General features: G+C 34.4%; 1 protein-coding gene across 5 annotated transcripts in view; it reads left to right on the top strand.

The window, feature by feature from the left end:
* Window positions 1-15455, top strand: part of LOC117422114 (CDAN1-interacting nuclease 1-like) — a 79411-nt gene extending 63956 nt beyond the window's left edge. For all 5 annotated transcript variants that reach the window (XM_058987612.1, XM_034927472.2, XM_058987613.1 and 2 more), the window contains one exon: window positions 14709-15455. In XM_058987612.1, coding sequence (XP_058843595.1) covers window positions 14709-14844 — 136 coding nt within the window. In that variant the 3' untranslated portion in view covers window positions 14845-15455. The remainder of the gene's footprint in view (window positions 1-14708) is intronic.
* Window positions 15456-16295: the final 840 nt, after the last annotated feature.

The raw sequence follows: 16295 nt of genomic DNA, 5'->3' as shown, positions 1-16295 counted from the left end.
TTACTAATGTATATCTTTAGACCGACTACTTGCTCCCAATTTAAGATATTTCACATGTATACAAGGTTAGTGCAAAACATTTGCTGCTAATCAAGTCAAGATAAGTCTATGCCAGTCCTTACTTCAGGCAAACTTTTAAACCTTGACAGCCAATTAAAATGAACTGTTTGCAAGTGCCTGTGAACAGTATACTACTGGAGACATGGAAAGCCTGTAACACATACTTTTGTAATACAAGATCTGTATTGCAAACGTTTACCTCAGACTGATAGTTTATTGTATACATTCAGCTATTTATCCATGAAGTCTGTCAGGCCTTTTTCTGTCCATCCCATGTGTGTGATTTACTGTATTTAGAATTATCCATTAGCAGCGACTGATTGCACAGGGAATATTGACATGCAGTCAGCATTTGTAAAAACTTGCGAAATGCTGGCCAAGTGTAATAATTCCTAAGCTTACCAGACACCACTTCTCAATTATTTGATTTTTTCAGTGATTTCAAATGAAAAGGGAAAATTTGTTATAAATAAGTTGGTATATATATTAATTACAACTTCTTTCTGTCAAGTTTTACTACCAGTGTTCTGTCCCGTTACATAATTACTGAGTTATGGTAATGGCAGTTTATCTTCAAAAATATATATTTATCTAAATATTAAAAGAAAAAAAACAGTTTGTCAGCTGCAACAGATGTCAAATTCTATTTTGGCAATTCAGTGAAAAATTATCAACCTTGTCAAATGTCATTTCAAATCAAAGAATGGAGAGAGATTTTAATCAATGTTTTAAAACTGACTTTGAAACCTATTGGCTTTTGAAAAAGAAAAGGTCACATAATTGCAACGTTTGATCAAATGTTTGGGCTCCTTTCTTAAAGGCTGTCTTAACGTATGAAATATAGACTTTCAAAGTTAGCAAAAACTGCCGAAAGGTCCTAATATGTTAAACGCTGTAATCTTCTGAAAGTGGTTGGTTGGTTTTCCTGTTGGCCCTCCTATCAACTTTAACCTCCAACCTCCTCCTGTATGTATCACTACAAATAAAACTACAGAACTTTGACAAGAGGATATAAAGTCACCAGGCCATCGCACAGAGATCTCCACATGATTTTCTTTAACCTAAAGTTTAAAGTTTAAAGTGCTCTCAGCCAGACTTTTAATAGGAAGTTGTAAACAGTCACCCATATCGCTTTGGTTTTCATAAGTACTGTTTTAACAGCAAAAAGTAGAACTCTACATTATAAATTATGTTTGACAACCTGGATTTAGTGGTTTTGTCAGTGCTTGTCTTTAACTATTACACAGATTTGTCTTCCCATATAAGATGAATATTCGATATTCTTTTTTAACCAAGGTACACGTGATCTGGTTGCAGTTTTTAAATTTTTACATAAACCTTAATTAAAACAAAACAGATGGCATAAGCTAAGAACCAATGTAATAAACCTGTAATCCTTTATGAATTTAAGTCTTAGCTAAACTCTCTAAATTGATGGCAGTTGAAGAATATGTTATGTCCCAACTGGAACTGGTTATATTCCAAAAAAAAATCATGTTTGGTCACTGATGTATATTTTGTAGTCATAGATGGCTCAAAAAAACTGTTTAGCATAAGCACTAATTAGCACCAGGAAGGACCTGAAGAGATGAGCTGTTGATAGCAAAAGGTGGCATTAAAGCTTAAACCCTTAGCATCCTTAATAACAAAAAAGTTGAATAATAACTACAAATGTAGTCATTAATAGTGGTTTTATAATATATATTTTTTACATTAATGCTTTAGTAGGATATGTAAGTAACAAGGTGAAGCCAAGTTCCTTCTACCACTAAGGAAGTGCAGTAATTTCATAATAATGGGATCATCAGAATCCCAATAGAAATAGTAGGAACAGCTTGGAAGCCAAAGTGATTTCAGCCTATAGTTGTTTGAGTTGCCTTGAATCCAAACACTGCACAGTAGGCAAAGTGAAGTGCCTGTAAGACGGCACTGACTTTGCGTATGCTGTGTTGAAATACGTTATTTAGGGCAGTGAAATGTCCTCTATTAAGAGAAGAAATAGACCGAAGTCGTAAAAAGACTAAACAGTATCCCTCCTTTCTCTACATTGAATAACTCCCTCCCTCCCTCTATTAAACAGTACCCCCCTCCCTCCCTCTATATTAAACAGAATCCTTCCCTCCATCCCTCTCTCTTTTTCCTCTCTAGTGTGACGTCTGTCCCTCAGACCGTCGGCGCACTGAAACGAATGGGGCTGAGTTTAGAGAGTTAAAGTGTCATTTTACTGTCTCTGGCAAGAATAAGCATATTACATGTTCAGAGAAGCTATATCGAGGCCCTTATTACTTATTGAGAGTAATTGCACAAACACTGTCCCTTGTGAGGCTGAGATTTATGAAACGTGTTACAACAGAGGAATGAAGCCAATTCCCCAAAGGGTTTTCTGGAGTTTAAGCTCTTTAGGAGTCTAGCACTGATTATGCTTTTGTATTTTACAGTTTTACAATGAAAGGGAAGTACAGTAAACAAACAATGCAGCCACATTCTGCATTGAGGAAGCTTTTAGGAACTGCTATTGTCATGGCAATTTTATTTTTCGTATTGTGATATATAAACCATTGTTCTGAGATACCCAGAAGTCAATTCAATTCCTTGGCTGGATTCAAACAAAGGTGCCACAGATTAAGGCCTCTGTTCCATGCAAAAACATGTGCTCTTCATCTTGTGGTTCCTTGTTTCTGCTATAAAGCCTATTATATTTTACATGATCTGAGACAGGTAAAACGTACCAGAATGCCTTGGGTTGTGAGTTGAAAAGCCTGAACATGGAGCCATATGGTCACCTTACCAATGGGACTTTAAAACTTTTCATTTTCTGAGTTAGTGCTTCAACAGAATTTTACATTCTTTAAGGCTTTTCAGAAAATGCTTATGGTTCTACTGTCCCTTAACACTTGAAAGATGTTCTATATTCTCTCCTATTAGAAGGTGAATTGTTTTGCAATTCTAATATTTGTTTATTCTTATAATATATATATATAGCTGTAGTAGATGCCTCATTTGATGTTTGTCTCATTCATTCTGTTTTCTTTTAAAACTAATAATATTAACCTATTTATTTTGCTTTAAAGAAAACTAGAATAGATGGCTTATTATTGATAAAAATAATATAAATGATTATAAAAATCTACAGTGGTTAGATAGAAAATTGCCAAAATACTTGTGCAACATCATGTTTTCTTCATTATTTTTTTTTTTGTCTTGCTTACAGAAGTGCCTGCCAATCTAAGTGCTGTTTTGTCCATTGTGGTAGATGCAGCTTTTATATATCTTAAATTACATGTCTGTAATAAAAAAAAATTGAACAGTTATGTACAGGACAACCCTTTAAACAAATGTGTGCTCTATGTACCAAAGGATTTTTTTTTTTTTTTTTGTCCAGCCACTTGATAGCAATACACAAGTGCTCTCACAGACAAATATATCAAATTGTGTGTCGCTTGCAGTAGTGGCATTTACTTGAATATTTGCCTGCTTTGAAAAATGTGGGATTAACATCACAATCATCAACCCCAGCACTCAAACCCTGCAATTTAATAGCTTTTTAGACTTTTTTTTCTAAACAGCAATTAATCTCATTTTAGTACAATTTTGTCAATGCTGAAGTCATTCATTGAATCGCTGTTTTGTTCATATTTGGCTTCAGCTCCCCTGCATAGTCATTAAAGGCCCAATTAATGTCACCTTTAGCTGAAGAGTACTCATTTTTATTGAGAAAATGACAGTTGCCGCCATGAGTGGTGCACTGTAATATGCATTAATTGCCCTGTAACACTGGTAATTACGAGTTTTTTAAGCCTCTCCGTAAACTGTCATGCCCAGACAAGACTGCACTGAAAAAGATTACTCATTAGGGAGACCTGCCCTGTTTTCCAATGGGGTGCTCAGTGTTGGCACAAAAATAATTCTGGTGCTTGAACAAATAGTTGCCAAGAGCAATTTCCTATTACAACTTCCCAGTGACGGGTTTTTCAGCCATCACTTTCGACTGGGGTCAGCAAAAGAGACAGGGTGCAGAGAGATCTTAACTAACAGTCAGGCAGTTTTTCATGTTTCACAAATTATTTAGAACAGCCACCGCAGTTCTCACATTCATGGACGGCCTATCATTTTAAGAATGTTATACTAAATAACATTGGAGTATTGGACATTTTACAGGTTGTAATTAAACTAGTACTGCTGCATTGTTTATTTAAAATGTTTCTTAATCAGTTTTTCAACCAACATTGTTTAACTATATTAAAGTTTAGGGACAATATGTAGTTACAGTTGTTGGATTAGTTCAGAGTATAGATAATAATGAGTTATGATAGCTAATGTGGATGCTTATGCTTTACACATAAGAGATTTATTACATTTCTGCTAGAAACCAAATTCTGTTAGGCAACAGTCATAGCTCTACAAAACAAAACAGTAAGATGGCCTTTTTAAATTCTTAGTTTATATTATAAATAACACTTCCATTGCTTTTTTTTCTTTAATATTTTCCACTTCCCTTTACCGCACTTGTCATCATTCATTTATTTTTTTTACAATGTTACCCCACAATAGTTTTCTTTTAATTCCCTTTTGCAATCCTGAAGGTCTAGGAAAAACCCTTTTGTTTTATCTCCCTTATAACATCTGCTTCAGGCAATCTGCTCTTTCTCTCCTTAAATGAATTTTGTCACGGCCTTTCAAATTCTCACAAAGTGATGAGCTAATGAAAGGAGATAGTACAATTTGTGCTGACCAGGTAGCGACTGCCAACACACAGCTGAGCTTAGTATTGAAACAAAAAATAGAGCATTATATCACTGATTTACTCATTAAAAAAAGACCTTGGTGTGTTTATCGGTTTGCATTGGCGCAGATTTATCGAATTGTTTATGACAAGACTAATTGGGATAATTGTAGACATTAAAATTACCTGTCAGCTATCTGTAACTACACTCCCTTTCTGTCTGACAACTAGTGACAACTGAGGAACCCCGTAGCATTACTTATGATGGCTTCTCGAGTGGTAATAAGGACAATAGGGGCCCTGGCTAATTTGACATGGACAGCCTTCACAACAAGGATCTGGCTAAATGACTGTCAGAGGGGGGAAAGGCGTTGGTAAACTAATGGAGTCCCCCATGGTGTTCTGACAGAGAGATGAGGCAATTTGAACAGAAATTGAAAGGGCTTCAGTTTGTCAAGTATTTAGGGCTATCAGAGAACAGCTAGAGGCTGGAACCTGAGAATAAATATGTGAACTATGGTGAGTAGTTTCATATAGGTCACTTACATGGTAATGGTTGCCTAGCTTTCAAAGGTTTCTACTCCAGCACCATACTTCACCTTCCCTGACTCGATGCATTGCAGCCTTAATCTCTTGCATGATTTTACACAGCAGGAGTAATGGCTAAGGTTACAAAGGAGCAGGAATGTTGGGCAACAAATTGCTGAGAAATAAACAGAAATATGTTTTGTAACAGTAATTAATTTTATTTAGAAAAATTGAAAATAAATACATTCTGTGCTAATGTTTTTGTTGTTTGGGTCTGTTGAGTTATGGAAATTAGTACTGTATACATTACAGCTTTTAATTATTGTTTCTTTGCCCACATAAACCTAAATGCTTTACTTCTGGGTTTAAAATACTAACAAAATGACCATCCAAAGTGTTCAAGTAATGTTGACAAAATTACAATATTTATTTATTTATTTATTTATTTATTTATTTATTTATTAAATGTCAGGTTCAATTCATTTCTATTTTTTTTTATTTATTTATTTTATTTAAAAACATTTTATAGAGCGCAACATAAAAAATAAAAATAAAACTCAACACACAGTATAACGTATCAGTGTCAAAGCATTTGACAGTGGATTCTCCCGATTGAATTAGCATTACTTGTGAAATAAGAATGTTTTTAGTTTCTTCCTGAAAGGGAGAATTTCAGCAGTAAGGCGGAGTTCAACAGGCAGAGCATTCCAAATCTGTGGACCCGGGACCGAAAAAGCACGAGCTCCAAAACGTTTGTATTTAAAATGTGGCTGACACAGGAACATGGTGTGCAAGGACCTCAGACTCTTAATAGGGTTTCTCAGTCAGATAGTGAGGAAGTTGCTGATAAAACTTTAGGGCACAGTAACATACCTTCTTGAGTTTGTGCTACTGGTACTTGTTGCATATATGGAAAAAAAAACATCTTGATCTATTCTATAAATATTGTCAGCCACTCTGTAATGTCATTTTACTAGAAATCAGTACTGTCAGGAACGAGATCATCTGTTTGTTTTGTGAAAAGGGGGTTAAATTGTCAGTTTGACAATTCATAAAAGCTTCCCTTCATAGCAAACAAACAAAAATCAATACCAGATTGCCTGAGGAATACTATTTTCAGCTTCTGTGACCTGGGTGTCATTCACTACTTCTTCTATTACATCTTAAGAGTATTTAGCTTCCAATTTGAACAGCTCACTAATTCGTTTTTCTTAGGCTCAATAGGGTATTGCCAATCCAACCTATCTTATAAGTAACACTTGTCTGCAAGTAACCTACAACATCTTTTGCCCCCTCAAGCAGTCACCCCTGAAATAACTAACTGAGCATTTGTTTTTATAACCCCTTTTTTAAAAACTACAATAAAAAGTAATTTGCTTAGGATCATCCAAAAAAACATTGACCGTGAGGTGGTGATATCTGATCACAGTTATTTAAATACCCTCGAGCAATGTTGTGTTGCTGATCCCATTGCCTTTGAAAGTTGCAGGCTCTCTGGCTGGTCTGAGTAAAGTTCACATGTTACTGATTTGAGCGAAGCGTTCCTGCTCGTTTGTTTATCTACAATGCCAGCCTGGCACGAACAAGGTCATGTTTGAAGTACTGGGAGTCAGTTAATTTTTTTAATCTTACCTTTGTGAAATCTGGGAGAGTTTGGGTTAGGGCAGTCGGCTGATGGAATTGAGTTTTCCTAACCCCTTGGATTAGCCCCTCATTTATAAGCAGACTTTATTATACAACTGAAATTGACTGGTTTCATTTCATCATTGTAACCATGATTTTTAATTCTGAAATAAAAGTATTTACCACCATGCTTCAGTTTCAGATATATATTTTTAAGTTGAGAAATTAACTGCTTATTTTAGTAATATAAACTTGTGCGTGTGATGTCATTAACACTCAAATGGACCAGGGGAAAAAAAAAGTCCACTAGTCTAGGATTGACTTTATGTCTAGTTAGTTAGTGCTGAAAGAGTTGTACATTCATTAGGTGTTTATTTTCTGAAATTCTACATGATGGACTCTATATAGGCATATGGGAATATGTTTTGTTTTGTTTTGTTTTGTTTTGTTTTGTTTTGTTTTTTTGGCCATCAATGGTCAGAATATTTACGCAAATATAACAATCAATCTTAGGTCCTGTGCATTTACTTTGAAACTTGTCTCCTTAACAAGTAATGTGAATAAAACACAAAAGTCAACAAACTTACCCCGTTGTTTATATGATCTTAATAATATGTGCATTTAGTGAAGTATTCTTTGAGCCTATGAAACACTTGATACATCACTGCTGAGGCACATAGACTGTATTGCATTACAGTAAAAACTGTTGTTGATTAAAGACAGGGTTAAGAAAGGACTTGCAAAAAATTGAAAACATATTGGCGGACAGGGTTAAAGACAGGATTAGTGTAGGTTTCACCAAGGTAGAGTAAAGAGAAATTGTAGGCAGTTTATGGGGATTTGGTTTTGTCCCTTGAGATTCGGTAATTATTGGAAAGGCTGCTGGTAGAGCACAATAACAGGGTAAGGGACCTTGTATCCCCTTGATACCATGCTGCCAGCCTAGACCAGTCCCAAGGACAACATCACCAACGCTAGATCATTTTACAGATTACCAGTTCTAGAGATGATGGTTATTTGTCATCCTGAGAGCAGTGAACTGTATTAGACTTTGTGTACCAAATTAACGTCCGAATAGATGTTTTCATGCACAGATGCTGACAGGATGTTAGCATTCCCTTTTTCTAACAGTGTACCAGATTAGTATTTGAGGAACTAAAAACAAACACACACACCTTTCTATTTGCTGCCAAGGGTTAAACATATTGCTTTATTTTTGTGGTATTATTTACAGAATTTACTGGAGGTTAAAAGACATGCATAGTTAAAACATCTACAGTATACTTTAGGTTTGGTTTCTTACCAACACCCAAGCAAAAGGTTACCAGTTATATAATATTTTAAGGATAGGAAATAGTATGATATTGTTTGAAAACATTATTTATTTTATGTGCCCTGTTGCATTATAAAAAGGGTGAGGCTGGTACCTTAACCCATAACTAAATAGCATTCAATACGGGTAAATGTAAATATTACCAAAATAAACTATGTAAAATACAATGAATAATGTTTGGACTAAAAGTCTTTCTCAGTGATTAAAGACATGAGAAAGACTGAAGCCTTATGTTACAGGCAGTGGCCGACATGCTGCCCTTATTTATGTGTGACAATAACAAGAGCATAAACAATATACCATATCAAGGACAATTTCAAACCAGGATTGCATATTTTGATTTTTTGTTTTCTTTATTGAATACACCAGTCATAATATCCATTATTTTTAGGTTCTTCATGTAGATTACTTACGTTTGTTGCCTTTGAACCTTAATATCAAACATGACTGTTTCATAACTGTCATGTCTTATTAGGTAGCTGTTACATCCTGGTTTGTCTATAGAAAGCACCACATTATACACAGTAATTATCTGTGGGGCAGAGAAAAAAAGAATGTAAAATTTAAATTGTGCAGATTTAATGTTGTAAAATCACACACAATGTTCAGTGCCTTTTCAAGACATTTCAGATGTCATATTGCAGATATTTGAACAGAATGCAGATTTTGGTTCTTCACTATGACTAAAGGTTTAGCTTGTTATATTTCAGATTTATATGCCATGTTGTTCTTTCAACATTCTGTAGTTCTATAAGGGTCTGAACTTTCCAGTAGATCATATGTATACAAAAATATGGATTTAGAATATATTAAATATATATTTAAACATTATTAATTGCAATTCTTTTTGCAGAATAAATGAAGATAAATCAGAAAATACCATATATTCAGTTATCAGAAGCAAAGCAGACATCGATTGGATATATCCTGCCAATATCCCTGTAGTGATAAATGGAAGAATTCGATAATGAGGTTTAACCGTTTGCGTGATTAGCAGGGTGCCAGAGGAGATAAAGGCTTCCCTGAAATATTTTAAAGTGCCTATCAATAAATGAAAATTACCAGTCTGTGTTTAGCATACCATTTCAATAGATAGTACCCCAAAGGCTTTCATCATCAGTTAAATGACCTTAATATGCGACTGGTTGTCTTCAATAAGATATATAGTCATCTTGCAAAGGGCAGGTCCAGTCTCCTGGGGTCTCTGAGGTTTTATATAAGAAAACTTTAATCCTCTTTTAATCTCTGCACAAGCTGTATTGAGTGTTTTTTGCTTCCATTTGCAAATACCCAATGTCACATTTTGAGAACTAACTTGAACCTATACTTATCTTGTGTATATAAACAAAAGGGTGAATCATTTATAATAAAACAAGACATAAGTGCTGAAACCAACATGTCTGTAAGCTCAATACATGGGAAAAAGAAAGTGCACACACAAGGTTAACTAAAATTTCAAAGGTGTTAATTCTTGCAGACTTTTTAAAAGTTTTTTTTGTGAGATATAAACACTGGGAAAATGATGAGGCAAAGTAGCAGGCTGGTCAGAACTGTCTGTGTTTTTGATCTTAGAGACTGAGATTCTTTATTCCTTTACTTTCACATTATAAATAAGACTACTACGTTCTTGGCGTGCTCTCGTTTAAAATCTGTTCTGCTTGGCCTATCATGTCTCACTATAGCCGCCCTTTGCATGCCCTTCGGCGGAATCAGTTTCTAAATATCCTGTTTATGATCCCTTTTCTGGCACTTTTTATTTGCCTGCCAAGAACTGTAGCCAGATGCAGAGAAGAAGGGGCTTGTAAAACTTGCAAGACGCTCACAGATTTTGCAGATATCGTCTTGCACTGGCCTTGAGATGGCCTTCCATTTCAAACCCTAAAAATAAACACCTATTAATCACCAAATGGCAACATGCGCTGACCAGAGCTTTGACTGCTGGGACCTGAACCTAACCTTCCTCAATAGCTTGTCTCATAGTCTGTCACCCAGGATAAGAAACAATTTGCAGCCAGACATTCTTTAAAAAAAAAAAAAAAAAAAGGCAGCAGTCGCAAGCTAAACTAAATGTTTAAAATAACCTTCCCAACGCCCCTTAAAGCTGATGTATAGATAAGTGTCTCAGGAATTAAACAATAAGGTATTTGTCAGCAGTCTTCGGAACAACACAAGAGATGGCTTAGTGCCATCAAAATGTGCAGTAAATGGTACCAAACTAAGACCAGCATTCCTTCTGCTAGGACGCCATAAATTTACTTTTAGCATTTTCTTGGTGTCGGTTGTTCTCTAGGGTACAAGTTTACTCTCCTAAAATGTGTAATTTTAGTATATGCATGTAATAAAGTGGACTATTGGGTAGTCAGTTTTCCCAGGATGCAATTTATTTAAAATTGTACATTTTTAAAACAGATGGCCTGGAATGACCAGCTTCCTTATCCAAATGGATAAGAAACAGTTTTAAGTTCTTTGATCCCTGAATTCAGGAAACAGGTAGAACAATTTAACCTCTATTTTGAATAAAATATGTATATTACATAGACTTTATTTTATTGTTTACATTTTGTACAAGGGTAAAACAAATGTCAGTCATTTTTTAACTAAATGAATTAAATTAAACAGTAGTTCCTCTAGAAAAAAAAGTCATATCTAGAATTGTTGCCTTATACAATTTGTGTTACAATTTTTTAAGCTGTAACAAGCTGACTATGAATTCAGTTTGTAAGGATATATTACCCCACATAACAACCACATTTATACAGTGCCTTGGTTACATTTATGATCTTTTAATCTACACCAACATATCTCAAAACAGCATCTGTCCATCTTTAGCATTGTGCTTTCAGATTCTTGGCTGCATTGTGTGTTCTGTCCCATGTTATCCATGTCTACAAATTCTTAGTTTGTTATGCGAGTCCGGTCACAGAACTATGAAAATATGACATATTATAAGGCATTTCATCTGTGAAATCAATATGAATGAATTTTCAAAATTATTATTATTATTATTATTATTATTATTATTACAATTTGAAACTCTTGTCCCAGGGGTGATACATCTCTGCATGGATTAGGGTCACATCCAAATAATAAGAAAATAGAAAATGTTTTGTCAAATATCTTTACGAGACAGGAACCCTGAATACTTTACAAATAAACCATGGTGGCAGAGAAGATTGATTCATCTCTCTAATAAATCAAAAGGTCTCGCAGGGGCCTCCAAAAATGTAACCCTTTGAACAATGTCTCAGAGTTAATCCAAACCGACAGTGTAAGAAGAGCCAAGTACTCAGGCTTCTGCCTTAGACCACTATTTTAAAAGACTTTTCTTACAGCATCATTACCTTTTTTTTTTTTACTGATTTTATGTATATTGTCAAATCAATATAAGAAATAAATGGTAATAATAATAAAGAACAGGCATTGATATAGTGGAATGATCAACTGATCTGTGATTAAAGGCCGCAGTTAAAAAGAAAACAATTTAAAACATGCAATACATTTATAATATGAAGCTTTTTTTTATTTTTTTATTTATATCCATTAAATAGACAAGGACTGTTATCAGGATAGGTGACACTTGTGAAACCTGTAATTTGTCATTTAATTATGCTGCGATTTTGTGAGGCTTTGTGAGACTTAATAGCAGCTTGTTATCCAAATACCTACTTTTTGTTTTGTACTTAGTGATGTGCTATCATTAAGCTGCCGTATAACACCAGGCACCTGTTCTCAACAACAAAAAAGTTGTACAATTTGTAAGTGGTTATTAAATGTAGTGATTATAGAGGCAGCTTTATTGTGATTTAGAATCAATGCGCTTACATTGTTGGTTTATAAGGTAATCATTTGCATATTTTAACTTTAGAACTTTTCAGTTTTTTTTTTAATACAATAGCACCACTACTCAAGAATCTTAACGTGATTGGTGGGAAGTCCAATGTGTTTTTGAGTACAAATATTTATAACTAGTTTTACAAAAATATAATTTCCATACTGCATACTGGTAAAGTAATAGATGGATAATATCTGCTAATTTCTGATAGTAAATATTATACTTTAAAACTATTAAGGAATTTTAATGAATTCAATACCTACCTCCTGCGGATGAGATGTTAAATCAGTGTCCTATTGTAAGTGACTCTGCATATAATGCACAGTTCACAGCCTACCTCTGTAAAGCACTTTGTGATGGTGGTCCACTATGAAAGGCGCTATTTAAAAATTAAGATATTATTATTATTATTATTATTATTATTATTATTATTATTATTGCCTGCCAGTTTGTAAAATAAAATGGTTGTATTTACATATAGTTTACTTGTCTTTATATATCTGCAATCTGTTTTATGCGTGGTATCAGAAGTCTATTAATCCTTATTCTTTCATGTTCACACATGGTTTGCATTTTCTGCACAAAATATAAAATAATAATGCAATTTAGATACTTGTTAAACACTCTAACTGTTTGAAAAGGTTTCTAACACAGATGTTATGGAGATTGCCATATCTGTAAAATATATCCATGTATATATGCAAAAAAAAAAAAAGGCCCCCCCCACCGCCAAGTTATCTTATGTAAACGTTTAGATTCTGTTTCCATAACATTCCCATAAAAAGCATAGTGCTAGTTCCAAGCCCAGCATTAAATACGAGGAAAAAAAATCAAACACTTGCAGCAACAATTCTAAACGTTCATTGCTCAGCTATGTGTGACTTTAGAGTGAACTTGTAGGGTATCTGTCAACCTTCTCTGCGTTGTTAGTTTTGGCATGTTTGCTAAAAAGATACAGCACTGTAAATCACTGATTGTAAAAAGTATTGCAGACACACAGTTGTATATAACAATTGTATTCTTGGCTGAAATGAAAAGTGTTATTGTCTTACTAGTGCAAAGTTTGTAATTTATGTTTTCAGTATATGTTTCTCACAGCAGAACACCACTAGTTAAGCTGCTTTTTAATTAAGTAGTCTCAGTAGGTGCATGTGAGGCTGATGTTGAAAACATATTGCTGTGTTTTTGAGTTGTTTTTTTTTTTATGTGATTGATTGTCATTACTTCTTTATGAACTCAGCCTGAAGGTCTGAACTTCCTGATTGGTTATATAGTCCGCAGGGCTACTTCCTGAGCGGGTCTGGTGGGATCAAGCCACTCTATTTAAGGTCTGAGGACCTCATGTCACAGTGCTGAGGTGATATTATTTAAATGTGTCTTTTTTCCTCTGAAAGTTGGGACTGTTGTTGACCCAGAAACAAAGTATATCACATTGAAAATTGTGCTAATTATTGATAACGTGCCTGAGGCCTCAACAATATTCATGTGCACCACACAGATGAAATAAAGCGTGAGTCGTCTTTAAGTAACTACCCCCAGTGGAAGAATTCCAGTATGCATCAGAAATTAAACAGAAATACATGTACCATACCTGCATTGGCATATAATCGCAATAATACCCACCACATCTTGAATTGCACCTTCTATTGAGCTTCCTGATACCCTTATAGTTACAGAAACTGAAACTGATCACCATCCTTGCATGGTGGGAATAGAGCTATGAGTCACTTTTCACTGTTGTACGGCAGTGGAAAAATGAAAATATATAAGTGGGATCTGAAACTTTTAAGCTCAAACCGGTTTATTTTAATGTATGTGGAAAGTTTTCTCTTACTACTTGCTAAACTATACTGCTCAATATGTTACTATTCTAAGCATGATTTTCAAGAGAATTTTATATTGAAAGGAAAATCAGCATGCTTTTATGGCCTACCTGATATAAATCCAATTTAATAACTGAAATGAAAATTAAACACAGCAAACTGAGAAATGTGTAATGAATGTAATATATTTTGTATTAAGAGAAAAAGAAAGATTATTTCTTTAATAATTCTTAAAAAAAATTGAACACATGTGTTGCATTTAAGTGTGTTGCATGTATATGTTTTACTTTCTATTGAATTTAGTACGTAGAATGTGTTTCAGGAAGGTTGAAGTTAAAATACCAAAACACTTCAGCAAAGAGGAGAGAAGGGGAGGATGCTTCCATATCGTTTGGCAAGCATGTTAGAAGGATTACTGTTTTTTCTTGAATATTAAAAACAGTCAAGTGATTTTGTCCAGTTGGATAGCCCTAGTTTAATTTGCAATTCATCTAAAAAGAACAGTAAAGCCAGAACAGTTGTGGTATTAGAATATTCTTGTTAAAATTGTTTCTTTAAACTAAGGTGGAAATTTATAGTTACAGTAACATTTTAAAAATGCAACCAATGGGTGTTAAACAAACTAACTTGCAGGTGAAAAAACACATCAGTAAACTATTTTGTTACACACCAACATTACTGTTTGAGTTTCTTATGAGATAATTACCACGACCATGTAAATCTGTGCAATGCTTACTGAAGTAAAAAATAAAGTGTATCTGAATAATCTCTTTCTTTATCTTGCAGGTTTGGTCCTGGATTAGTTATCTACTGGCATGGATTTATAGAGGAGCTTGACTGTCATCGCGAACGCGGCATCCTGCTTAAAGACTGCTTCCCCTTAGACATTGTAACATTATGCCACAGTTCAAGCCAGAGTTAGTGGTGGAAGAGGAGAAGGAGAGAGGGTGAATCCGGAAGCAATTTTACTTTCCTGCAGTGCAAACTACTGGCAAACATCTGCCCTGAACTTCAGATGAACTCCTGCTGTCCAGGGTCATACTAATACCTCTTTATAAAAACATACTCTGAGTTTCTGTTTAACTTCACTCCCATGCTTGTGTGAGCAGCCAAAACTGACAGACACATCCCACTCATTATCACCAGCTCTGTCTCTGTCGAACAGTTTAAAGATAGCAATAATCTTTCTTCCCTCTGAATTTTTTAAAGCAACACAAATCAATAGGTGTGACTTTTTAAAGACATGGTTCATTTAAAAAAAAAAAGGCAAATGCTAAATAAATGTTTTATTTTTTTCCTCATTTCAGCTCAATGTAACTACTGTGGTATATTATAGTAATCTTATTTCCTTCTCTGCTGTTTGTTTGATAGATACACACGTTGTAGTTTTTTAAGGTGTGAAAGCATGATTTTCCTGTCCGAGCTGAAACTTCACAGGGCTATTTTTATTAATAAAATATCTGTATTAGATCTTAAAACTGAGTGAGCTTATATATCATTCATTGAAATTAAATGATAGAGTTGGTCTTTTCAGTACTTTTTTGTGGTTATTTCTATGTGGTCCTTAACTTCTACAGAGGCTTTGTTAAAATTGGTTTTCCTTTCAGATGCCTGTTCATGCATCAAGTATTTATGTTACTTTGTAAGACATTCCAACAATTCCACATAGTAACATTTTTCAGCTCTTAAAAATGTGTTGAAATTGCAGTTAATATTGAGGCACCCAATCCAACAAGTTGTGTTTAAATTGCTTTTTTTTTTGGCTGGTTGGAAAGCTGTACAATTATACTGAGAAAGTAACAAATACATCATATATAAGACTTTAAATTGCATGACACTCTTTACAAAGTTTTGATTGTTGCAGTCAGCGCTCCAGATAAGGTTTTGTGTTTAGGAGTAGTAAAATGTATTTTCAGGGGGTAAAATGCAACATTGCCTTGAAGTCATGAGTAATCGTGATAAATACTGTACAGTCTTTAATGGTAATTGGGGTAGGCTTTTAAAAAAAGAGCCTTCCATTTTAACTGCAATGTTACCTTTAACTACTATACAACCATGCATGTGTTCTACATGGTTCTTCATTGGCATGGTGCATTTTCTTTTCGAGGTATCACACTAACTCTACAAATCAATTACAATACTTCTTTAACTCCGTGGACATGTTAATTTCAATATAAAGCCATGCAGATAAATAAAATAAGGACATTCATTTTGTTTAATATTATTGGCACCTTTTTTTGCGGTTGCCTCTGACTGATAGTTCCAGTTGGATTTGTAGCTTGACTGGGGTGTTTACGCTTCAACCTGTGTAGCTTTTAATTTTTTTTATTCTTACTGCGATTGTCTGCAACGACAACAGGGCTAGCCAGAGAT

This window comes from Acipenser ruthenus, chromosome 15 (genome assembly GCF_902713425.1).
Source record: "Acipenser ruthenus chromosome 15, fAciRut3.2 maternal haplotype, whole genome shotgun sequence".
Lineage (NCBI taxonomy): Eukaryota > Metazoa > Chordata > Actinopteri > Acipenseriformes > Acipenseridae > Acipenser > Acipenser ruthenus.
This window is presented reverse-complemented; position numbering and strand designations above follow the sequence as displayed.